This window comes from Pristis pectinata, chromosome 23 (genome assembly GCF_009764475.1).
Source record: "Pristis pectinata isolate sPriPec2 chromosome 23, sPriPec2.1.pri, whole genome shotgun sequence".
Taxonomy (NCBI): Eukaryota; Metazoa; Chordata; class Chondrichthyes; order Rhinopristiformes; family Pristidae; genus Pristis; species Pristis pectinata.
The window spans coordinates 9940054-9965664 of record NC_067427.1 but is presented as its reverse complement, the minus strand read 5'-3'; the positions used below and the strand labels follow the sequence as shown (position 1 = coordinate 9965664).

The following is a 25611-nucleotide window of genomic DNA, read 5'->3' as shown; positions in this document are numbered from 1 at the left end:
CCGCCTTCAAGTTCAATCTTCCAAAGTGTATCTCTTCACACTTTTCTGGATTGAACTCCATCTGCCACTTCTCCACCCAACTCTGCATCCTGCTTATATCCCGTTGTAACCTATGACAACCTTCTACACTATCAACACCTCCAACCTTCATATCATCTGAAAACTTATTAACCCACCCTCCACTTCCACATCCAAGTCATTTATAAAAATCACAAAGGGCTGGGGTCCCAGAACAGACCCCTCTGGAACACCACCAGTCGCTGACCTCCAGGCAGAATACTCTCATACCTACTACTACCCTCTGCCTTCTGTGAGCAAGCCAATTCCAAATCCACACAGCTAAACCTCCATGGATTCCATGCCTCATGATTTTCTGGATGAGACTACCATGGGGAACCTTGTCAAATGCCTTACCAAGATCCAGGTGAAAAAACACTAAAATCCACATACACCACATCCATCACTCTGCCTTCATCAATTTGTTTTGACATCTCCTCGAAAAACTCAATTAGGCTCGTGAAGCACGACCTGCCCTCACAAAGCCATGCTGACTATCCCTAATAAGACTGTGTTTTTCCAAATGCTCACAAATCCTGTCCCTAAGAATCCTCTCCAATTGTTTACCCACCACTGACGTAAGACTCACTGGTCTATAATTCCCAGGATTATTCCTATTACCTTTCTTGAACAACGGAACAACATTTGCCATCCATTTGCCACAAAGATCATTGTCAACACCTCAGCAATCTCTTCCCTCGCTTCCTGTAGTAACCTGGGGTATATCCTGTCTGGCCCCGGGGACTTATCTATCCTAATGTTTTTCAAAAGCTCCAACACTAACTCTTTCTTAACCGCAACATGCTCCAGCACATTAGACTGTTCTATGCTGACTTCACATTCATAAAAGTCCCTCTCCCTGGTGAACACTGAAACAAAATGTTCATTAAGGATCTCCCCTACCTCATTCCAGTGGTCCTACCCTCACTCTAGTCATCGTCCTGTTCTTCACATACGTGTAGAACGCCTTGGGGTTTTCCTTAATCCTACTTCCCAAGGCTTTCTCTGACCCCTTCTAGCTCTCCTAAGTCCCTTCTTAAGCTCCTTCCTGGCTACCTTATAATTCTCAAGAGCCCTGTCTGATTTTTGCTTCCTAAACCTTAAGCATGTTTCCTTCTTCCTCTTGACTAAACGTTCCACCTCTCTTGTCAACCATGGTTCCTTCACCCTACCATCCTTCCCCTGTTTCAGTGGGACAAACCTATCCAGAACCGGATGCAAGTGGTCCCTAAGCAACCTTCACATTTCTGCTGTGCATTTCCCTGAGAACACCAATTTACGCTCCCAAGTTCCTGCCTAATATCATCATAATTAGCCCTCCCCCAATTAAATACTTTCCCATATCGTCTACTCCTATCCTTGTCCATGGCTCTGCTAAAGGTCAGAATTGTGTCACTATCTGTGAAATGCTTGCCGACCAAGAGGTCTGTCACCTGACTATTGCCTAGTACTAGATCCAGTATGGCCTCTCCTCTCGTTGGCCTGTCCACATATTCAGGAATCCTTCCTGGACACAAATTCTGCCCCATCTAAACCTTTTGCACTGAGGTGCCAATCAATATGAGGGAAGCTGAAGTCATCCATGACAATAACCCTGTTTATTTTGCACCTTTCCAAAATCTGCCTATTTATCTGCTCCTCAGTGTCCCAGTGGCTATTGGGAGACAAAAAGAATACTCCCAATAGAATGATTGCTCTCTTCCTGTTTCTGACTTCCACCCACACTGACTCAGTAGGTGATCCCTCCACGACGTCCTCCCTTTCTGTAGCTGTGATACTTTCCCTGATTAGTAATGCCATCCCCCTAACTCTTACCTCCCTCCCTATCCCTTTCAAAACATCTAAACCCCAGAACATCAATCAGCCAATCCTGCCCTTGCGACAGCCAAGTCTCTGTGATGGCACCAACATTGTAATTCCATGTACTGATCCATGCTCTAAATTCATCACTCTTATTCTTAACACTTCTCGCATTAAAGTAAACACATTCCAACCCTATCCACTGCCTATTCTTCCTCACAGTCTCTCTGCACATTACATCAATCTATTTACTTCAACTGCTCCATCATCTGATTTTAACACTCTTGGTTCCCATCCCCCTGCCAGCCTAGTTTAAACCCTCTACCAAACCTGCCTGCAAGGACATCGGTCCCTCTCAAATTCAGGTGTAACCTGTCCCTTTTGTACAGGTCATACCTTCCCCAGAAGAGATCCCAATGATCCACAAATCTGAAGCCCTACCCCCTGCACCAACCCTTCAGCCATGCATTCGTCCGCCATATCCTCTTCGTCTTACCCTCACTGGCGTGTGGCACAGGCAGCAATCCAGAGATTACTACCCTTGATGCCCTGCTTTTTAGCTTCCTTCCTAACTCCCTGTATTCACTCTTCAGGACATCATCCCTTTTACTACCTATGTCATTGGTACCAATTTGTACCATGACTTCTGGCTTCTCACCCTCCATCTTAAGCATGCTGTGAACTTAACCTGAGTTGTCTCTGACCCTGCTACCTGGGACACAACATACCAACCAGGAGTTTCGTTCTGATCCACAGAATCTCCTTTCTGTTTCCCTAACCAATGAATCCCCTATCGCACTTCTCTTCTCCCTTTTTCCCTTCTGAGCCACAGAGCCAGACTCAGTGCCAGAGACCTGGCCGCAGTGGCTTTCCCCTGGTAGGTTGTCGCCCCCCCCCAAAAGTATCCAACAGTGGTGGGAAGTACTAGCTCATTTACATTCTTTCAGGGTTTATTCTGAAACCAATATAATGACCACTTTGTAAACAACTAACATGCAGAAAGCAGTGCAACGTATTTGCAGCTGCTACCATGAGTTATTTTTGTTAAATGGTGGATGTCAAGTAGTAACATCTCTGTCCTGATTAAACAAAGCTGTCAACATTGATTGACTGAAAAGCTATTGACATCTATAAATTCTTCCCCATCAAAACAAATCCTCTGCAATAAAACTTTGATAATCCATTATCTGATTATTCAGAAATCCTAATGGTTTATTATCTGTTTCTGGGTCTCCCTTTAAAGTCAGCGGCGCCCCATTTCCAGTGCTCCCTTTTAACTCGGGCACCTCATTTCCTGTGATTCCTTTAAACTCACAGGAGCCCCATTTCCCACACTCGCTTTAACTGCAATCACTGGAAAATTTAATGAATCATTGTGTAATCTTAAAAATAAGGTGAATTTAAGATGTGTTTAAATGAAAAACATCCAATAGTCTGGTAAATCTGCCTGTCTGGCACCACAGAAGTCCCAAGTGTGAGAGATTAATGGAATTGTATTGTATTAACTGTATCTACTTATTTGAGGACAATGGCCAAAGAAATCTATCCATCACCCTGGACCAGACACCAGTGTTTTGGTTGCTGTTCCAGATGCCTTCGTACACCATTTTAGGGCATGTATTCACAGCAGGTTTCCTCATCTTTGTCACTATGATCAAGGGAAAGAACAAAGCACTTTGAAATGCCTCTCCATTTGAAAAGATGCATGAAAGTAATGGTGAGTTGGGGGGTACATTGTGCTTGAAGACATGAAGATAGATAACATTTCAGTAAGCTGGAAGAGAGGCAATGACTGAACAGTTGGTCTTGAATGATACAGTGCAGATAGCAGGAATAAAAAATAACCCTGAATCCAAGGAAGAGAATAAATGTATGGACTAGGATAAATAGGTAAAAAAGGATGGACTGTGGATGTAGTCAGTTGCAAAGTAATCCTTTGGAAATGGGTAAGGATGGTGTGGGACTGGGAGCTAAAATTGCAGAATATTTCTCTGTCATTGGTGGGCATTTATGTTGCAGTGTTCTGCTTTAACTGAACATAAGACTAGAAGGCTACTTATCTTGCTAAGGCATTTTAGGCATCTAACTAATTATGGTTGATTTGTCTTTTGGCTCCATTTGCTTCTTTTTGTTGAATATCCTGTGTTACAACTATCAGTTTTAGCTTTGAAATTGTTAACTGACTGAACATCCACAGGCTTTTGAGGGAGCAATTCCCAAATTTCCTGCGCTCATGTGTATAAAAAGGCTTCCTCTTTTCATCTCTAAATGCCTTAACTCCGTTTGTTATATAAAGGACCATTGTTTAAATTCCTTATTAGATTAAATTGTTTATACCTTATTGTATCTGGGGCTTAGACGCCTCAAGAATATTGCTGGTCAAACTTCCAAACTGTAAGTTCCATCTGTTATTCATATCTTCATTACCCTTTTTTTAATCCCAAAACCAGAACTGAACAATGCATTTGAATTGGAGGCACCAAAGATCCGAAGTTATTTTCCAGAAAGTTGGCTATGGGAGGTCCATGCAATTTCAGAAAGGTACTTTCTGCATTACACTTCCTTAAAGAGATGTACCGTGCAATTTATAAATGGATTTTACAATTCACGTTCTGCTGAAAAAATTTGTGACACCTTTTATATAAACATCGCACAAAACATAAACTTAATATCCTCTCACAATTCAGAATGTATTTTTGATCAAAAAATAAATTGCCTCATTTGAAGAAGGGAATCTAGTTTAAAACTTTTATGTATCTTTAATTTATCTTACCGGTCTTTCTTTATAAAATCTGTTTCTCTTGATTGATGCTCCACCGTATGGTTTTCTATCTTCATTGCCTTTCCTTGCAACTTCTCCGTTCCTTTTTTGACTTCTTTTTCCTTCAACTACTTCTACATCTTTTATCATTTTCTAATTTCTAATAACTTTCTAATCTTACAGTTTCACCTTGTTTCTTGCTGCTTAATGAACAGGAAAAGAATGACTGGTTACAAGATATCACAGTTGTTCACTGATAGCTGTCAGGAGGTATATGACAATAGCAAAGCATTTTTGTTTACTTTGCATTATGGTGTCATCTTTTTATTTCTGTCATTATACATCTGAGGGAAAATATCAGGTTCAGTCAGAAAGCAGCTATTGTTTTGGTACAACAGTGACAGAATGTACAAGCTAAAATTCAAATGAGAAATGTATTGCTCAGGCAACAGAAGAGACTTCACTCCTGTGCTGCAACTTAGAAAACTGTCCATTTCTGAGCACGTGTCTGAGTAAAGATAAAGCTATTCTATTCCTGTAGAAGCATTCTGTTTAAAAACAGAAGTGCTGGAAAAAATTGAGCAGGTCAGGCAGCATCTATGGAAAGAGAACCAGTTAATGTTTCTGATCTGAAACAGATGGTGCCTAACCTGGAAAGTTTTTCCAGTATTTTCTGTTCTTGTTTCAATTTTCCAGCATCTGCAATTTTTTTTTGATGTTCACAAGGATTCTGTATGCCTTGTTAGAAAGGAACCTTCGTAATTTTGACACACAAATTACCTTTGATGTATAAGAACTTTTCCAATTCAATAGTTCATCTCAACCCAAGATAGAGAGATCGACTCCGTATATATTCAACTACAGTGTATAGGGATTTTACTAAGGCATTTGACAAGGTTCCCCATGGTACACTCATCCAGAAAGTCATGAGGAATGGGATACATGGACACTTGGCTGCATGGATTCATAATTGGCTTGTCCACAGAAGGCAGAAAGTGGTAATAGATGGAGCATATTCTGCCTGGAGGTTGGTGACCAGTGGTATTCTGCAGGGATCTGTCCTGCGATCCTTACTCTTTGTGATTTTTATAAATGACTTGGATGAGGAAGTGGAAGGGTGGGTCAGTAAGTCTGCAGATGACACAAAGGTTGGTTATGTTGTGGAGAGTGTAGAAGGTTGTCGTAAGTTACAATGGGATACAGACAGGATGAAGAGCTGGGTGGAGAAGTGGTAGATGGAGTTCAATCCAGAAAAATGTGAAGTGATACACTTTGGAAGATCGGACTTAAAGGCAGAGTACAAGGTTAATGGCAGGATTCTTAGCAGTGTGGAGGACCAGAGGGATCTTGGGGTCCAAGTCCATAGATCCCTCAAAGTTGCCTCACAAGATGATAGGGTGGTGCTGGCCTTCATTATTCGGGGGATTGAGTTCAAGAGCCATGAGGTAATGTTGCAGCTCTATGAAAGTCTGGTTAGACCACACTTAGAGTATTGTGTTCAGTTCAGGTCACCTCATTATAGGAAGCATATGGAAGCTTTAGAGAGGGTGCAGAGGAGATTTACCAGGATGCTGCCTGGATTGGAGAACATGTCTTATGAGGAAAGGTTGAGTGAGTTAGGGCTTTTCTCTTTGAAGCATAGGAGGATGAGAGGTGACTTGATAGAGGTGTATAAGATTATGAGAGGCATAGACAGAGTGGACCTTTTTCCCAGGGTGGCATTGGCCAATACCAGAGGACATCTGTTTAAGGTGAGTGGAGGAAAGTTTAGGGGAGATGTCAGAGGTAGGTTTTTTTACACAGAGAGTGGTGGGTGCCTGGAATGCACTGCTGGGGGTGGTGGTAAAGGCTGATACAATAGGGACATTTAAGAGACTCTTAGATAGGCACATGGATATAAGAAAAGTGGAGGGTTATGGGCTGTGTAGGAGGGAAGGGTTAGATTGTTCCTGGAGTAGGTTTATATACAGTAGGTCGGCACAACATTGTGGGCTGAAGGGCCCGTACTGTGCTGTACTGTTCTACGTTCTACATAACATTAATATTCCAAGATCTATAGACATGTCCAGTTCATGTTACACTAAGGCAATTTCATCCAATCCAGGATAATTATACAGATGATCTTCAGTCCAAAGTCCTAGGGACCAAGCAGTACTCAGATTATTGACAAAGTGGATTGTGGATACTGATTTTATCAGAGTTCAAATGATGTTTTTATGCATTTTAAATATAACTTGTACATCATATTATTATACATAAAGATTGATATAGTTTTGCTATTTTAATCTTTAAAGATATCTACTTGGTTTATTTATTGCATTTGTTTACATTGGTGAAAATTTCTTGAAGAGCTACTTACTTCATGAAGTTTTCAGACGTTTTACATCTATTAGAAATCTAAACAGTATCATTATATTCATTCAATCATCCATCCACAATTTAAAGACAATATATGGTGCAGTGTTCATTCCACGGTATTTATAGTTGAAGAACTTAATTAGAGGGAATGACACAAATTACTCAGTGGTAAAAACAATTTTCCAATTAATCCTTGGGCTCTCTAAAATTTCCTTACATATTGAATATAAAAAGATATGCTCCACCAGCAGCTAATGAAGACCGTCCTGTGGGAATGAGGTGAGATGGATAACCTGAGTAAATTATGTCGGATATAAACAAATAAAAATGACAATCCCATGGCTTGTTAAAAATATTTTGTTGAATCCTGAAGGTTTTAGCTATTGAGTTGCTATTTTCCAATGGCTGGCTTCAGAGCATCAAGTACAGTATTTGTCAAGAAACAATGCAGTTAAACATTCATCTGGAGAGTTTAAAACTCTTGAACTATGTACCCACTGTCTGTAAAGTCTTGCAGCAGATGAAGTAGGCAGGGGATTCAATCCTAATTATGTAAAATTCAGATGGTTGGTAGTTACATACTGTATGTACTTACAGTCCCAATTCTTTCACCATAAGTATCCACAATAAACACTAAACCTGATAAAATGAAAATGAATTCAATATTTGAATAACTATATTTATTTAAAAGATGTTTCTCCTGGATTTTCTATTTAAATATTTCTTTAATCCTTTTTTGTCTCCAAGGCATTTCACAACTAATTTGTTAAGAGAACGTAATGATCAAATATAAAGTAAATTTAAAACAATACAACAGCAACCTAAAAATAATGTCCCACAGGGTATGTGAGTATGATTTGTCTGGTATTCTTCAAATAGTCCTTCTGTATTCACAAATAGAATATTTCAGCTCCACCTATCTATTCACCCACATTAATGATTGGTTTTTACTTTGCACTTTACTAATCTAGATTTTAGAGGATTACACAATAAACTAGATTGATAGATTACTGGAGTCATGTGGTTTCCAAATACCGTAAATATACAATTCAGACTTTATAAATGGTGTATATTGATACTGCTTTTTGTGTTCTCATTATGTTTAGTTCAGGTACTAAGCAGCTGTTAAAAACTTTGCCTGATTCATTGACTACTTGGGAAGTCCAGGGAGTTGGAATCTCTGAGGCTGGTAGGTTAACAACTGGACTGTCTTAGAGCTTGGTCAATATTAAGTATCATATTGAATTCACACAAAATACTTGATTCTTATCTTTTATCTTTTATGCAGGTGTATGTGTTGCTGAACCAATAAAAGTCACAGTTTATCAAGATGTGATTCTAAAAGCAAAAATACCTTATTCTGTTGTGCGAGGGGAACAAGTTCAACTGAGAGTCTCTGTGTATAATTATAAGGGGGACAGAATAATGGTACATCTTAAATACTCATTCATTCTTAATAACCTTTATTAGGAAAATGCAGTATTATGCCATTAGCTATATGTTGAGAGTTGTCTGGCAGCACATTAAATCAGGCTTAGTCTCCCCTTATTTTGGTTATGTAAATATATTAAGTTTTCACCCAAGTGTTCATTTGAAGTTCAAAATGGAAAGAAAGATCTTATAACTTAATAACAGTTTGAAGGAGTGAAAGACCTTCCTCAGAAAAGCTGACTTATATGTTAGATTTTATTAACTACAACTGAGAACAAATTTTACTGACTGTACTGTGAAACTCCGAAAATCTGCTATTCACAAATCCCGATGGTTCAGTACCTGGCTCACCAGGTGATGTTTTCTGTACTCCTTTTCAACTCTTCAGAACCCCAATTCCCATGCTCCCTTTCATCTTGCCGAGGCCCAGTTCTCATGCTACTTTTAAAATTACTGGGGCCCCAGTTCCCACATTCCCTTTAAACTGACCATGGTCCTGTTTCCCATGCTTCCATTAAGCTGACCAGGGCCCAGGTCTCTGCATTACCTGTAAACATACGTAGTTTACTGGAAATTTTATTATGTTGTCATGTAACGTCTTAAAGAAAGTGAATGAAAAGTGTTTTGGAGTATTATTTTGTAATAACACCCAATAGACCAGAAAATCTACCAGTTCAGCATCACTGATGTTGCAAACGTGCTGGATTATCAGAGTTTTACTGTTAAATTTCATACATGTGTTCATTTGAGGTCTGAAATAGAAAGAAAGGACTTGGTAACTTAGTAACAGTTTGAAGGAGTAAAAGATCTATAAAATGTCCATCCCACAATATTCGTTTGGTGTATTTATAACAATAATGAGGCCAATTTGTTAACAATAATAAGTCTGGTTTCTTTTCAAAATCTATTAAGGTTTCTCGTCTCACCACCCATGTTGGTAATATATTTAATAAAGAATAAAGATCTTTCTGCATTTCCAGTTTGCACCTTTACAACTCTGGTCTTGTTTTTGGGAGACTGCGAATTGTTTCGCAACTAATTCATTAAGAGAACGAATTAGAGAAATAGAAGTAAAATCAGAAATGAATTCTTCAATACTTATAAGTTTTTTTTCTTACACTTCCCTTGGTTTACCTGTTTGATATAGTGTTTGATTTTTTTAAATTTCATATCAGTTAAGGTAATTGACTGTTATATTATCACCAAACTTGGTTTTATGCTTCTTCCTTTCGTGGCAAGAACTGTAGATACAATTTAAAAGAAATATGTATAAATGTACAGTGACATAAAGATAATGCAAAGGCATTTTTTACAATACATTAAAAACATGAGGGTAACTAGGGAGAGGGTAGGACCATTCAAGGATAAAGGAGGGAATTTATGCTTGGAGCCAGAGGATGTCAGTGAAGTACTAAATGAGTACATTGCATCAGTATTCACTAAGGAGAAGGACATGGAAGATAGTAAGATTAGTGTGGGGTTTTCTAATATGCAAGGGAATTTTGAGGTCAAGAAGGAGATGGTGTTGGGTCTCTTGAAGAGCATTAAGGTGGATAAATCCCCAAGGCCTGATGGGATCTATCCCAGGTTATTGAGAGAGGCAAGAGAGGAGATTGCTGGGGCTTTAACAAAGATCTTTTTATCCTTTCTAGCCATAGGTGAGGTCCTGGAGGACTGGAGAGGAGCCAATGTTGTTCTTTTGTTTGAGAAGGGAAATGGGGATAATCTAGGAAATTATAGGCCAATGAACCTCACATCAGTGGTAGGGAAGCTATTGGACAGGGTTCTTAGGGATAGGGTTTACTCACATTTGGAAGAATATGGGCTAATTAGGGATAGTCAGCATGGCAGGGCAAGTCATGTCTTACAAACTTGATTGAGTTTTTTGAGGAGGTGACCAAGGTGATTGATGAGGGCAGGGCAGTGGATATTGTCTACATGGGCTTTAGTAAGGTGTTTAATAAATTCCCTCGTGGTAGGTTGATCAGGAAGGTTAAGATGCATGGGGTTCACGGTGGCTTTGTAGTTCTAATTAAGAATTAGCTTGCCCACAGAAGACAGAGCGTAGAGGTGGAAGGGTGTTATTCTGGCTGGAGGTCTGTGACCAGTAGTGTTCCACAGTGCTGAACCTCTGTTGTTTGTGATGTATATAAATTACTGTGAAAGTGTAAATGGATTGGTTAGTAAGTTTGCAGACAATGCAAAAATTGGTGGAGTTGTGGACAGTGAAGAAGGTCGTCGAAGGATACAGCAGAATAAAGATCAATTTCAGATTTGGGCCGAGAAATGGTAGATGGAGTTTAATCCAGGCAAGTATGAGGTTTGCACTTTGGGAAGTCAAATGTAAGGAGAAAGTATACAATTAATGGCAGGATCCTTAACAGCATTGATGTACAGAGGGATCCTGGGGTCCAAGTCCATACCTCCCGGAAAGTGGCAACGCAAGTAGGTAGAGTGGTAAATAAGGTGTCTGGCATGTTTGCCTTCATTGCTGGTGGCATAGAGTATAAGAGTCAGGAAATCATGTTGCAGTTGTATAAAACTTTGGTTAGGCTGCACTTGGAGTATTGTGTGCAGTTCTGGTTGCCCCATTACATCAAGTAAGTGGAGGCTTTGGAGAGGGTTCAGAAGAGTTTTATGAGGATGCTGCCTGGATTAGATGGTATTAGCTATAAGGAGAGGTTGGACAGACTTGGATTACTTTCTCTGGAGCATCGGAGGCTGAGGGGAGACCCGATAGACGTTTATAAAATTATGAGGGGCGTAGATAGGGTAGACAGCCAGAATTTTTTTCCCAGGGTAGAAATGTCGATTACTAGAGGGCATAGCTTTAAGGTGAGGGGGGAAAGTTTAAAGGAAATGTGTGGGACAAGTTTTTACACAGAGAGTGGTGGGTGCCTGGATAGCGCTGCCAGGGGTGGTGATGGAAGCAAATATGATACGATGTTCAAGAGGTTTTTAGATAGGCACATACATATGCAGGGAACGGAGGGACATGGATCCTGTGCAGACAGAAAGGATTAGATAATTTGGCATCATGCTCGGCACAGACATCATGGGCTGAAGGGCCTGTTCCTGTGCTGCAATGTTCTATGTTCTAAGATAAAGTTGCATAAATATACCTTAAACAATATGACCTAGAAGGTTGTTCATACTACTGAAATAAAACAGTTCCATGGAGTTGAAAAATTGGCTTAATCCAGATCAGTGCTATTTTGTGCACAGCTTTATGTCGGAAGCAGTTCAGAGAAGGTTTGCTAGACTGAAACCTGGACGGCATGGTTTTCTTATGAGAAAACATTGGACAGCCTGGCTTATGTAGAAATTTGATTGAAACATTTGAGGTCCTGAGGGCACTTGATAGGGTGGATATGGAGAGGATGTTTCCTATTATTGGAGTTTCTAAACTGGGGAATCACTGTTTAAAAATAAGGTGAGGTGAGAATTTTTTCTCACAGAGGATTGTGAATCTTTGAAACCTTTCTACAAAAGGCAGTGAAAACAAAATCTTTGCATATTTTTTAAGGGAAAGGTAGATAGATTCTTGATAAGCAAGGGGGTGAAAAGTTACTTTGATAGGCTATAATGTGGAGTTGATACAATCAAATCAGCCATGATCATATTGAATGGCGGAGCAAGTTCAAGGGGCCATGGACTACTCCTGCACCTAATTAGAATGTTTGTATGTTGTATGTACCGACAAATTACCCACAATATATATGTTACGGAAGTTGAAGCTAGAACTTTTGCCGTACAGGTGAGAATGATACTGACTGAGTTACATTGACTCATTTATGCACGAGTTGTAAAACAAAGTATTCCTCTCCCCACCAACTAACTGAACATTGTTTTGTTTAAAGGTTTGTGTACAAATGAGTACAGAAGAGGGAACATGTTTGTTTAAAGGCTCTCATACAAGTGCTGAAGGAAGACAGAAAACTGCTTGCCAAAAGAAAGCCTTGGAAGGTTTCTCAGCACTCCCATTCACATTCACTATACTTCCCCTGAAAACAGGTGTCCACAGCATCAATTTCACACTGAATACTGAATTTTCTGTAAATGAAGTTACAGTCCATAAGTTGCGTGTAGTGGTATGTAATTATTTTTTGATTTATTATCTCTTTATTAAAAAGAGAGCAGCATAAAGGCACAAAATCAAATTAAAATATGAGTCCTGTTTTATGACATATCATAAATGGAAAATAGAGAATGAAAATGTTCATACTTTCCCAGTAAATCCAAAGTGATACCATTGAAGGTTCATTTGGTTTGTTTCAAGAGTCACCAAGCTGTGCAGGACAGGAATGTTCCAGGCCAATTTGCTGGTGTAGCTGATTTTTGCCAGGACAACAATGGGAACACAAGTTGCTGTACCAATAGATCAAAATTTCAATCATTAACCACTCTGTAAATTTGTATGTGTGGAATTCTGTGAAGTCAAAAGATTGCTTGCACACATTGTGAAACTTTACCAAACATCTGGTAGAATTTGCATTGAATTGTATCATTAGAATGGAGAAGAAGTCCCAAGCATATCACAGATTGAGATTAAAGTAACTGGTGGTGAAACGGCTGAGAGCAGTTTCAAAATACTTTCAAAGTTCCTGCATAAACAAAATTTTATATAAATAAAAGTCATTATTTTGAAGGTGAAACGGAGGTACAAAAATTAAGGGGAAGAAGTACAAAAAAGAAATTACTAAATGCTTTGCCCTTAATGGTGATGTCATTGGAGGGATGGGTGGGGGTTACATATGTTTTGTTAGCAATATTAGGAAAGTGGAGGGAATGAACAGACTGAGGAATAAATCACTGTGTATTAATAAAGGGAGGCAAAGACACAAAGGGGTTTTAAAACTACTGTTTTCAAGAGATAGTGGGCAGAACTTCAGTTACACAACTCTAAAACGAACTGGAATGTGTTGTTGAAAATTGACTTAACCCAGTATACTACCATTAGAGGGTGGGGGGGAGGGGGAAGGGGAGGTAAAGGAGCCTGAAGACCCACACTCAATGTTTTAGGAACAGCATCTTCCCCACCACCATCAGATTTCTGAACGGTCCATGAACCCATAGACATTACCTCGTTTTTCCTCTTTTGCACTATTTTTGTAAGTTATGGTAACTTTTATATCTTGCACTGCACTGCTGCTGCAAAACAACAAATTTCACGACATATGTCAGTGATAATAAACCTGATTCTGATTCTAACAGAGTAATTGTGCACAAATTTCAGTATGTCTTGGCACCTTTAGGGACATTTTTTTCATTGTTTGTGGGGTTTTTGTTCTCCATACCAATTTTTTCTGGGCAGAAAATAATTCTAGCATGTAATAGCAAAGCAGTGAGATCTTTGAACTTTACTGGTCTGAAACTGCTCTTATTTACTCACAGGACAGTTGTTATTAATCCAGTTTCTTCTGATACTATCCTGTTTAATGGGTCAACTCTCAAACTGCATTTTTGCCTTCACTGATGTCTCTGACTTCCTACAGCGTCAAGTACAGCATAAGATGTGTGCCTTAATTACTTTGTCTGTGGCCCTACAGTTACACCGTTTATTCTTGGCTCCTTTGCCCTAGGATCATTACAGGCTGCAATCACTTATCTCCACCACTTCTCACAGTTTGCTGCTTGCAGCTGCACCAGGGTGTCCTCCGAACTCTGTGCTCAAGGATTGAAGACTTTATCTACCTTTCCTTCATGCCAGAGGCAGAGTGGGCACAGGCAATTGCCTGTATTGCATACTTCCCCAACATAGTTCTCAGAAGGACATGAATGTAGTCTCCTTTGCAAAACTTCCGACAGGATTGCCTGGCAATAGCCATGAAGAGCTACTTAATTAGAATCAGAAGATCTCACCTGCTGGGCTGCATGCTGACAACTGTGAGGATTACCAATACATCAACAAGAAATGATGTGCTGAAATTTGTAATGTCAGTTTCAGTGCATCGTTACTCAGAGAAAACCAACAATACTGTTCTGTGAATCATGCAGTTGAAGGTTATGTTCTTTATGTGATTCTCACAAACAGCATTAGAGTAGCTAACAATACTGTTTTAATGACAATGAAACAGGGTGGAGCAATTCCTTACCTCTGATGTCAGTAGAGATTGGCAGGAATTGTGTCATTAGTGGAACAGGATTTCATGCAGGGTATGTTTTCAGTGACTGAATGAATCAGTTTAGGTAAAGTGGTTCTAGGAAGGGGGAACTTGAAAAGTCAAAAGTTGGCAAAAACATGGGTTTGAAATTCAATGGCAGTGAGGATGAGATAGAGATGGAGGCAGTCAGTGATTTTGGAGGCTAATTTAGTGAAAGAATTTAAATAATAGACACAAAGTGAATTGCCAGTAGTGTTACCACACTAAATCAATAAATTCAGTACAGACTGGATATCGAAGCTAAGATCTTTATTGCATCACACAGTTCATTTAATAATTTGACTGTTTGAGGTATTATGGAGCTGTTGTAAAAGATTTTATCGTGTCCAAGCTCATTTGTGTGTTACAAAGAAGCTATAGATGAACTTGCAAATCATTTTCATAAAGTTATTAGTTGGTAGTTGCAAACTGACTCACAGTGCCACTGTGGCACACTGGCCATTCAAAACAGGGACAGAAATACATTTACACATCTTAGTCAATTATTTTATACCTTGACACATCTTGGTGTGATATCACTGAATATTGACAGCTTTATTTTAAATATATATATTGACTAAGTTAGTTCCCCTCCCCCGCCCCCACGACCCGCCCATCACCTCCCTCTGGTTCCCGACCTCCTTCCCTTTATTCCATGGTCTACTGTCCTCTCCTATCAGATTCCCTCTTCTCTAGCCCTTTGCCTCCTTCACCTATCACCTCCCAGCTTCTCACATTATTCCCTTTCATCCCCCCTTCCCCACTCGCCTACCTTCCCCCTCTCATCTGGACTCACCTATCACCTGCCAGCTTGTGGTCCTCCCCCCTCCCCCTACTTTTTTTATTCTGGCTTCTGCCCTCTTCCTTTCCAGTCCTGATGAAGGGTCTTGACCCGAAATGTTGAGTGTTTATTTCTCTCCATATGTGCTGCCTGACCTGCTGAGTTCCTCCAGCATTTTGTGTGTGTTGCTCCAGATTCCAGCATCTGCAGAATCTCTTGTATCTAAGTTATTAGTTGTTGATTATTGTTGTCATTAGTCATTGCATTTATCACATATCAGAGTTTAGCATGGTGGCATTTAGCATCCATCATACCTACTCCAGAACAAAAAAGTGAATCCAAAAAGAAATAAAATACCTTTAATATAAATATTCCTGTTGAAATTGCACCTTATAATTAGAATGATGTTAATATCTTGAATTGAACAGATTGCTTATCATTTTGAACCTCTCAGTAAAGCAGTGCCTCATCGTCACTGAGGTTACTAAGTAAATGCCAGCTGTTAAATATTAAATACTTCTGAATTTACTAACATCATTTTGTACTTTAGTTTTGCTTTTCATTGTTAATTTCTGCTTTATTCTGCAGCCTGAAGGAATTAAGAAAGAGAAAAACTTTGCCTACGTGTTGGATCCAGCCAATGTCTTGGGTCTGTTGTTTATTGTTTCCAACCTAACATTTAGTAAAATGTGTTGTTTTGAGAATTGTTCTGACTCATGTTTGAATTTTCATTTTCCTTTAGGCAATTTGGTGAGAAGGATTGAAATTCCATTGAGAACACCATTAAATATTCTCCCAAATACAGCACCAACAAATCTGTTGACAGTGCAAGGTATTATTTCTGCTCTTTGATTAGTTAAGGAATTGTAAAATTAAGGAGTTCTTCTATTACCAAGTACCATGTAACCTCTTTTACAGTTTCACAGTGTGTTTCACAGATCTTTAGTTTGATCACTAGTCTGTGTCTATTTTCATTCACCTGGATTTTGCAGGGAAACATGGCATTTCCTCACCTAAGCACCAGCAAGTTCAAAATTCCCTAGTATGCTTGTGCAAGTGCAAATGTTCCTGGCAGCTATTCTACATTGTTTTCCTGCCTGAATTCCACCATTTCCTGTGTGGTATCCACTCAGGCTAGACTTGGCACAGAAACAATATTTCTGATTATGTTGATCATTCTGAGGTCTTAAGATAGATTTTTAGTTAATATTGTTTTAACTAATTAGTTCAATGGTTTTTAAGTGTAGTTAAGAGTTGTGTTTCTTTATTTTTAATTTTTTTAAGTTTGTATATTTCAATTTGCAAATGTCCTTGAATGTCTCTGAAAGTCAGAAAGATTCAGAAACATTCAAAGTATTTAATGGCTGTGACAAATGGCTATGGGAGGGGTGTGGTTTATAGGGCTTAAGGATATTTTCACAAGGTAAACCCTGTGGATTGCAACTGAGTTTGGAGATGGCTTTGTCCAGCAAGTTTGACCTCAATAGATATAAGGTAATTTGTGGGTTTTTTTTTAGGTCAGTGGGTCGATGGATAGCTTGCTGCTAACTTGAAATTCTGGTCTATTGATGCCATGATGGAGTATGAGCAATCTCAACCAGGGAGGGAGAAATATCAGGCTTCACACATCATTTTGCTGTGCAGCAATTCACACACAGCATCTAAAGAGGGCTGAGAAGTTTGTAAGGTGGCTTACATTACTTAACTAATCATTTTAGTCAGGTTGGCATTGTGTCAGATCCTTGGTCAGCTTTCGGGTGTAAAGGTATAAACATATGTTTGGGTATAAGTACTACCAAGTTATACTAGGTATTGCATAAAATGTGAAAATCCTACAAATATGCCCACTGTAATCATGAATTATTTTGTGTATAAGCCTTGATCAGACCTGAAAGTTGATTATTCCTAAATTACTCAGGTGCTTACTAACCTGTTCATTTCTGGCATTTTGTTTAATACAGTAGATGTCAGTAATGCTGAACTGTGCTTTTTTGAATTTTAACAGGTGACATAATTGGTGAAGCGATGTCTATAGCTTTAGATCCTGAGGGTGTTCACAAACTAATTGATCTACCCCATGGGTCTGCTGAATCAGAGGTAATGAATGTTGCTCCAATTTACTTCATTTATAACTACCTGGAGAAGACCAATAACTGGAATGTGATGGGACCAAGCCACATGATGATTCAGCTGCAAATGAAGAAAAAAATGAGAGAGGGTGTGTAATATTTTCTTATACAGCTTTTTCAAATAAGGAATATATTCAATCTTTCCCTGTGACTAAAAACTGGATGTCATTGTATTATTGAGGAACAACAGAACAGACAGTGTTTTGTTTGACCATCTGCTAACAAAGAATACAGATTATGTTACAAGTGGAATTCCCCAGCGCTTTGTTTTGAGTTCCTAACTATTCCTTCATTTCCTTCCTCATCTTGAAGAGGACAGCAATGTAATTAATTTGAAAATAATCCAAAAATGTACAGAAGCATGGAAAATAGAAGCAGGAATAGACTGTTCTGCCTTCTTGCCTGTGCCAACATTCATCATAATTATGACTTTCTCCTCATATCCCTTGATCCTTCTAGGTCTAGGAACAATATCTAACTCAAGATATTTAACGATTTGGTTTCAATTGCTTGCTTTGGTAGAGAATTCCACAGGTTCACCACTCTCTAGGAGAAGAAATAAGCTTACCCCTCATCTTTCGACTGTGATCCCTGGTCCTAGTTTGCCCAGCCATTGGAAACATCCTTCCTACATCTAATCTTTCCAGTCCAACTCCAATGAGTACAAGCCTAATTGACCCAATCTTCCTTCATGTGTCAGTCCTGCCATCCCAGGTGTCAGTCTGGTGAGCCTCTGCTGAACTCCCTTCATAGCACAAACATCCTTCCTCAGATCTGTACACAATACTCAAGGTGCAGTCTCACCAAGACACTGTACAAATAGTCCTGTACACAAATCCTCTCGCAATGAAGGCCAGCATACCATTTGCCTTCTTAATCACCTGCTGCACCTGCATGCTTACTTTTAGTGACAGGTGCACAAGAATACCCAGGTTTCATGGCACCTCTCCCCATTCCCAATCTTTCACCAATCAGATAATAACATCTTCCTGTTATCGACAGCAAAGTGGATAATCTCACGCTATCCAGTTTGGTGGCAGTAACAGGAAAACATTAATTATCTTTGCATTTTCCTTTTGATTTTGTAAAGCTATTACAAGCATCATATCTTTCCATAACAAAAATGTTCTCTTATATAGCATGTGGAAGGGTCAAGAGACCAGCACTAGGTAAACTCCACTGAATAAAATTCCAGTTTTCCATCTAAAGTGGTGTTTAGACTACCTTAATTGCAAAATGGTGTTTTAAATTAATCTGAGCCAGATTAAATGTAAAAATGTAAATTAAATGTATGTAGAGTTGGCCTGCAAGGTGAATTAAGTAGGTTAATAAATGGTAGATGTTATTTAATGTAGATAATCCTATGATATATACATGGACTAGCAACACAACGGCAACACTAATTTGCATATTTAAGCAAATAATGAATCATCTCAAGCAGTCTAATATTAGGCAGGATTCATATTTTTCCTCATATTTTCTTATGATGGAGGAGGCTGCCAAGTCCATGTCAGCTGATTGAACAATCCCATCAATCCCATTACCCCATTTATTTATCTGTAACCTATTCTCTCCTACATGCCTGTCAATTCCCATGCCTCCATGGTTCTCCTACCAATCATCTACACTAAGTGTAATTTACTGTAACTAATGGGACGTGGGAGGAAACCGGAGAATCCAGGGAAAGCCTATGTAGTCACATGGAAAATGTGTAAACGCACACAGACAGTTCAGGTGGTCAAGATCAAACCCGAGTCACTGGACCTGTGAGGTAACAGCACTACCTGGTGCATCAGTGGGGAAGAAAAACAGGAGATAAACTAGGAGTAGTTCAGTGATAATTTGCTGAAATTTCAGAAGCAAGGTCAAATAGCTTTGGAGAAAGAAATTTGTGTGTAGGAAATACTCCAAGGCAAGTAATGTGTAAGATTAAGCACTGTATTTTGGTTATGAAGTTTTAACATTATTCTTCTTCCTGGTTATGACCCTTAAATTTGGTGTTATGTTGATAGAAGGGAATTAATGTTATCCATCATAACAGCAGATTTACAAAGAAACCATCTGCAGTTAATCATAACAATATTGTAAACCCACTATATTTATGGTGGTGGGGTGAAGGAGGATATACTGTATAATGGTCCAATGAAGGGAGGTTCCATTAATTATTGCTATAATAAAATTGCTAAATCACACATACTGATTACAATTTCATTAAGGAAATGAATACAGCCGACATATATAAAATATATTTATTTGTCATATATTCCTTCTTTTATTTGATATTAATCTTTGCATTTCTTTTTGATGTTGTAAAGGTATTACAAGTATCATGTCTTTCCATATCAAAAATATTCACTCGTATAGCATGTGGAAGGGTCAAGAGGCCAGCACATGGTAAGCTCTACTGAGTAAAATCCCAATTTTCCTCTAAGGGAGAACTGATGTTTAGATTATCTTAGTTGCAAAATGCTGTCTTAAATAACTGTTTAGACCATATCTGAGCCAGATTAAAATTAATAATGTAAATTAAATGTGGTGGTTTAAAATCTTATTGATCAAAGATATTTTCACTTCCAACTTTCATTTATTCTGCTGAATCTAAACAAAATCCCATATTTTTAGATTCTGTTCTCTTGCTATCTGACTGTTTGGTTTAATCCTATTTTAAATAAATAGCAATTTAATGCATTTTCCTGAAGTAAATCCAGTTTTTAAAGTTAGATAGATGAAAGGTATTCAGTTAAAATTAACAAATTAATGATTTAAGTCAAGAAACCAATGTGAACATCAGGATACTCTGATATGGTCACCACACTATAGAAAGCACGTGAGTGCAGTGGAGAGGGTGCAGAGCAGATTCACTAGAATGTTGCCTGGGATGGAGTCTTTCAGGGATGAAGAGAGTTTGAATAGACTGGATTTGTTTCCCTTGGAATGGAGGAGGATGAAGGAAATCTGATAGAGATATACAAAATTATGATGGATATAGGTAGGATAAATAGAAGGAAACTTTTCCCCCAGCAGAGGCGTCTAAAACTGGAGGCTAAGAGCTTTAGAGGGCATCAGAGGGAGAAATTTTTCACCCAGAGGATTGTTGGGATCTGGAATACCCAACTGGAATGGGTGGCGGAGGCTAGTACTTTGACAAGCACCTGAATTGCCAACGAATGGAAGGTTATAGAACAAGTACTGGCAAACAGGAGTAGTATAGATTAACGATGGTTGCATGGAAATGGTGGGCCGAATGGCCTGTTTCTGTGCTGTATAACAATCTGAAAGTGATTTAGTAGTTAGAATGCAGTGAAATATTCAGATTTGGAACTTTGAAGGACCTTACTCATCCTGGGTATTGATTCTATTGATTGGTACATCCAGGATCAGTTGTTGATTGATGACAGTATTTTTCCAAATCAAGACTATGAAAGGAAGTATATGCAATTGATTCATTTTCCAAAAGTCATTGATGCAAGTAAATTACATTGTCCTTGCAATTGCTTTCTGCACTGCTATTAGGTTTGTGACTAAGAAGCCTTAAGAGTTTTCACAATATGAAAGTAAAAATGTAGTGTAAAACACAAAGATCAAGGAGCAAAAGAAAAGTCAATATAAAATATCAAAAATGCAAGGAATGGAGAAACTGTGACAGAGACTGATATCAAAGTCAGAAAAACAATTAATCACAGTGAAGAGGGAGGGGAAAGAAGCAGAATTATTAGTGATTATATATATTCAAGGGATTTTTGTTTTTATATTTGTAATTGCCAGATTCCCATGGAGTTGTGATTTGATAAAACAGTTCACTACCAGATTTAAATTTGGTAGTTTCATTCTCTCCAGGTTATTTTCTCTGTGAGATGTTGATTTATCTTTGCTAAGTAGGATAAAATCCTTTTGATTACAGTTTTGGAAAATTTCCACCAACCCAGAGTGCCAGAGCCTTTGGTAGAGCGAGTTCCAGGTTTCCACTGTACTGAAGAAAGAGGAAGCTGAGAGGTGGTGGTGGGGTAGGAGGGTAGAGGGGTGGCAGAGAGGCAGTTAGAGGAAGGGTGTTGGAGGTAGAGAGACAAGGGAGGGAGGACAGAAGGAAAGGTATGGGTGTTGTGAGGGAGTGTGGCTGAGGGAAAGTGTGTGTTCTACATGTGCAGGTATCTCCATGGTCAGAAAAGTTGAGTTTATTGTCATATGCACAAGTACATGTATGCACAGGTGCAATGAACTTTCTTGCAGCAGCATCACAGGCACTTGGTATCAGATGCACAACATTCACAAGAAAAACATAAATTAAACATAATTTTTGCAAGAAAGAACGCAATTAGAACAAAAGAAACAAAGTCCATTTTAGTGCAAAGTGATCAAAGTGGTCATAATGTTGTAGTGATCAGTATTGTGTCTGCTGATTCAAGATTTGAATGGTTGAAGGGAAGTAGCTGTCCTTGAACCTGGTGGTGTGCTACTTCATGCTTCTGTACCTCCTACTGGATGGTAGCTGCGAGAAGATGGCCTGGATGGTGGGGATCTTTTTATAGATGTTGCCTTCTTGAGGCAGCACTTTCTGTAGATACTGCCGATGGGATGTACTCGTGATATATTGGGCTGAGCCCACTACTCTCTGCAGCTTCTTGCATTCCTGTGCATTCGAATTGCCTTACCAGACCACAATGCAACCAGTCAGGACACTTTCAATAGTACATCTGTAGAAGTTTGTTAGAGTGTTCGGTGACAAGCTGAACCTCCTAGGAAAGTAAAGACGCTGGCGCTTTCTTGTGATTGCATCTATGTGCTGGGCCCAGGACATGTTATCGTACTACATCAATGCACTCTGTACTAATCCAGTGTAATTGCGCTGTGTATGAATTGACCTGTACAATCGGTATGCAAGACAAGTTTTTCACTGTACCTCGGTACAAGTGACAATAATAAGCCAATACCAATACCAATGTTAATGCCCAGGAATTTAAAACAAAGTGCATCCTCGTGTGCTTAAAGTATTTGATGTTAAGTCTGGAGCCTATTTTCCAGTCATCTTGGATCTCCTTTTCTTCAGACCAAGCCCTTTACTCTGTCAAGACCATGTGGTAACTGGTGTGCAATAGCCACCCCACATTAAAAGAACTCATGCACAGGCACCTTCTACTCCCTAGGTGTAAAGTGGAAGCAAGTCATTGTCAATCCTGAGCATTAAGAAGGATTAGCTTTCTGCCAAAACAGTGAACTGTTTAATGCAGAATTATGCCATCATATCCCTATCACAATTTAAGACATCACAGTATTGCGAACGTGGACAAAGATTGTGACTGGTACCTTATAACCTACTTTTAATGGAAAACTTTAAATTTACTAAGACTGCAAATCATATAACTTCTAAATTTCTGATCATACTAATAGATAGGAAATGTTGTATCATAGTGGTATTATCTTTTGTGGCTCTGTATATCATTGAACTCTGCCATATTTTGCACTCATCAAAATAGTATGTTCCTTTATTTCCAGGTTAACAGCCTTTGTATTAAGGGTGTTTGCACAAGTCAGTGAGTACCTTTCACTGAATAAACAATTAATATGTAAAACAGTACTTTGGCTCATCCGTAACTGTCAAAACTCTGACGGATCCTTTAGAGAACATTCCAATTATATTCCAATACAATTGCAGGTTAGTGCAGAACTGAGTTTAAGTTTGAATGTGAAATCTTACTCATAGTCCATAGTAGATATCCACAGTTCTAAATTTGTATCTCATATGTTTATTACAGGGTTCATTGAAGGATGAATCTATGGAAAAAACAATGTATTTGACTGCATTTACCCAGATTGCCTTTCAAAAAGCATTTCACATCTGTGAAACTGAAGTGAGTGAAAATAAAGGCATGCACAGTGTAATCCTCTATGCATGATAATTGATACAAGATATATTATCAACAAATTATTCAGTGAATGAATTCTAATCTTATTTTGAATTGTTTAGTACAATTGTAAGGAAACTAGCATCCATTTCAAGCAGAGTTTTTATTTAAATCAACCTGTAGGTTCTGTTAAAATGATAAGATGTTATTTTTATGTACATATCAGAAAGTAACTCGATAAAATGTAATTTGGATGTAATAACATATAGATACGATAAAGTTATTCATTAATGAAGTATTGATTTTGTAGATTGTCAGTTGTACCGTTTGATATGCGTTACTTTATAACAAGCTGCAGGCTTTATTTAATACTAAACAACCAACTACTGATACTATGAAAATATTCTGGAAATTCACAGCAGGTCAGGTGGCATCCGTGGAGAGAGAAACCATATTAATGTTTCAGGCCATTGATTTCTCCTCTCCAGCACTTACTGTTTTTATTATGGCTTTGTTAAATGTTTGGATTGAGTCACTTGGAAATACATTTGCTTTCAGAAAATTTTCCATTCTACTGTGTCATTGCACACTGAGCTGGGTGAATCAAGATATAAGATAAACAAAAATTATGAGCCATTTGTCCAGTTTTCCTCCTTGACTTTTCTATCATGTTCTTAAAAATATTTTAATCAATTTCTTTTAGGGAATTAGTAGAGCCATATTTAAAGCTAATGAATACTTATCAAACAATGTGGAAAATGTGAAGAGTACACTTGTATTGGCTGTAACAGCTTATGCACTAGCATTGAAAGACCACCAATCTCGCTTTTCTCATCGAGCCTTGGAAAAACTGAAGTATCAAGCCCTTGTAATAGGTAATGATAAATATCACATAAATAGTATTATATATCAAATAACAATGAATTCTATTATATATGCTAATATTTAAATAAGTACAAAACATTAAACAGAGGGTAAATGTAAAGTATTGTTCCACAGGATCAGTCTCGGTTTTACAGGTGTTAACCATTTCCACTGAAATGTAAGTTTAGGAATCAGAAGTACGGTTGCTACATTTGTTGATGGTATATATTTTGGGAATATATTTAATAAAGAAAATTGTAGCAAATACAAGAAGACATTAATAAACTTTTAGAAAGGAATTGCAAAAATTGCAAATTAAATTTCAATATATCTAAGTGTGAATGATGCATTTTGGCTGAAAGAAAGAAAGCCATACACTGCTTGTATAAAAGTAGTGTAAGTGGATGGAAGAGCAAAAGGATTTTTGGGTGCAAGCAAACAAATCACTAAAACAGCAACACTGGTTGCTACTTCACAGTGGAAGACACAAATTTAGCAGAAATGAAGGGAAAACAAGGATCTAATTAAAGCAAGGAAATTCAGGTCATTAGTATCACTCATGGAATGTCTGAAGAAATCCTCGGTTGCTAAAGAAGGTGATGGACACACTGATGATGGCCTTCCAAGGTTCTATAGATTCCGATATAATCCAGCAAATATAACAGCAGTATTGATGAATGGAGGGAGGTAGAAAATAGGGAACATAGACTAGCACAGCCATTGCCACCAAAATGCAATAAGTTTAGAGTAAGAGAACTGTTTAGAAAATGATAACATGATTAGGCAGAGCCTAATGGCTTTGTGAGGAGAAAGCAATATTTGATATGATTTTTTGAGGATACAACTAGCACAATAAATAATGGAGAAGCAACAAATACACTGTACCTGGATTCTTAAAGGAAAGGTTGTTACACAAAAAAATGCCTTCACTGGGTCAGGATGACATATTAGTATGGGCTTGCCCTTATTAGTAAGGATTTGTTAAAAGACATCAAAACAAAGACCACAATGAGCATTTCATTTCTTCAAATCAGAGGGCATCTGGTGGAGTGCTATACAAATCTATCGTGGGGCTCTCCGCTATCTGCACATTAAATGGAGTAGAATATTACAAAAATTGAGGAAAAATAGAAAAATTAAAACTTTTTAAACTACTGAGAAGCTGGTACATGTCATAATATGGGATCTTGTTACTCTGGTTCATGAGACACAAAGAAGAAATGCAACTACAGCAAGCCATTGAGAAGATAAGTTATACGTTAGTGGTTATTTCAAGAGAACTGATGTATAAGTGTAAAGAAGTCTTGCTGAGATTGGACAGTACAGAGGATATTGGGGTTGAGTGGGAAAGTGGTTTGAAGCATAGCATCAGCCACAATTTAAATAAATGACAAAGCCATCTTAAGGGGCTATAAAAAGAAGCAAACCTAACACTAGGGTTTTATTT

The 25611-nt window shown here is 38.4% G+C and overlaps 1 protein-coding gene across 1 annotated transcript in view; it reads left to right on the top strand.

Annotated features, from left to right (window-relative positions):
• c5 (complement component 5) overlaps nucleotides 1–25611 on the top strand; it is an 83691-nt gene that overhangs the window by 35484 nt on the left and 22596 nt on the right. Inside the window, exons 18-28 of the mRNA XM_052037186.1 lie at nucleotides 4308–4398; nucleotides 8083–8165; nucleotides 8265–8404; nucleotides 12268–12498; nucleotides 15920–15980; nucleotides 16074–16163; nucleotides 17337–17549; nucleotides 19776–19854; nucleotides 22951–23110; nucleotides 23211–23306; nucleotides 24004–24175. Coding sequence (XP_051893146.1) covers nucleotides 4308–4398; nucleotides 8083–8165; nucleotides 8265–8404; nucleotides 12268–12498; nucleotides 15920–15980; nucleotides 16074–16163; nucleotides 17337–17549; nucleotides 19776–19854; nucleotides 22951–23110; nucleotides 23211–23306; nucleotides 24004–24175 — 1416 coding nt within the window. The remainder of the gene's footprint in view (nucleotides 1–4307; nucleotides 4399–8082; nucleotides 8166–8264; nucleotides 8405–12267; nucleotides 12499–15919; nucleotides 15981–16073; nucleotides 16164–17336; nucleotides 17550–19775; nucleotides 19855–22950; nucleotides 23111–23210; nucleotides 23307–24003; nucleotides 24176–25611) is intronic.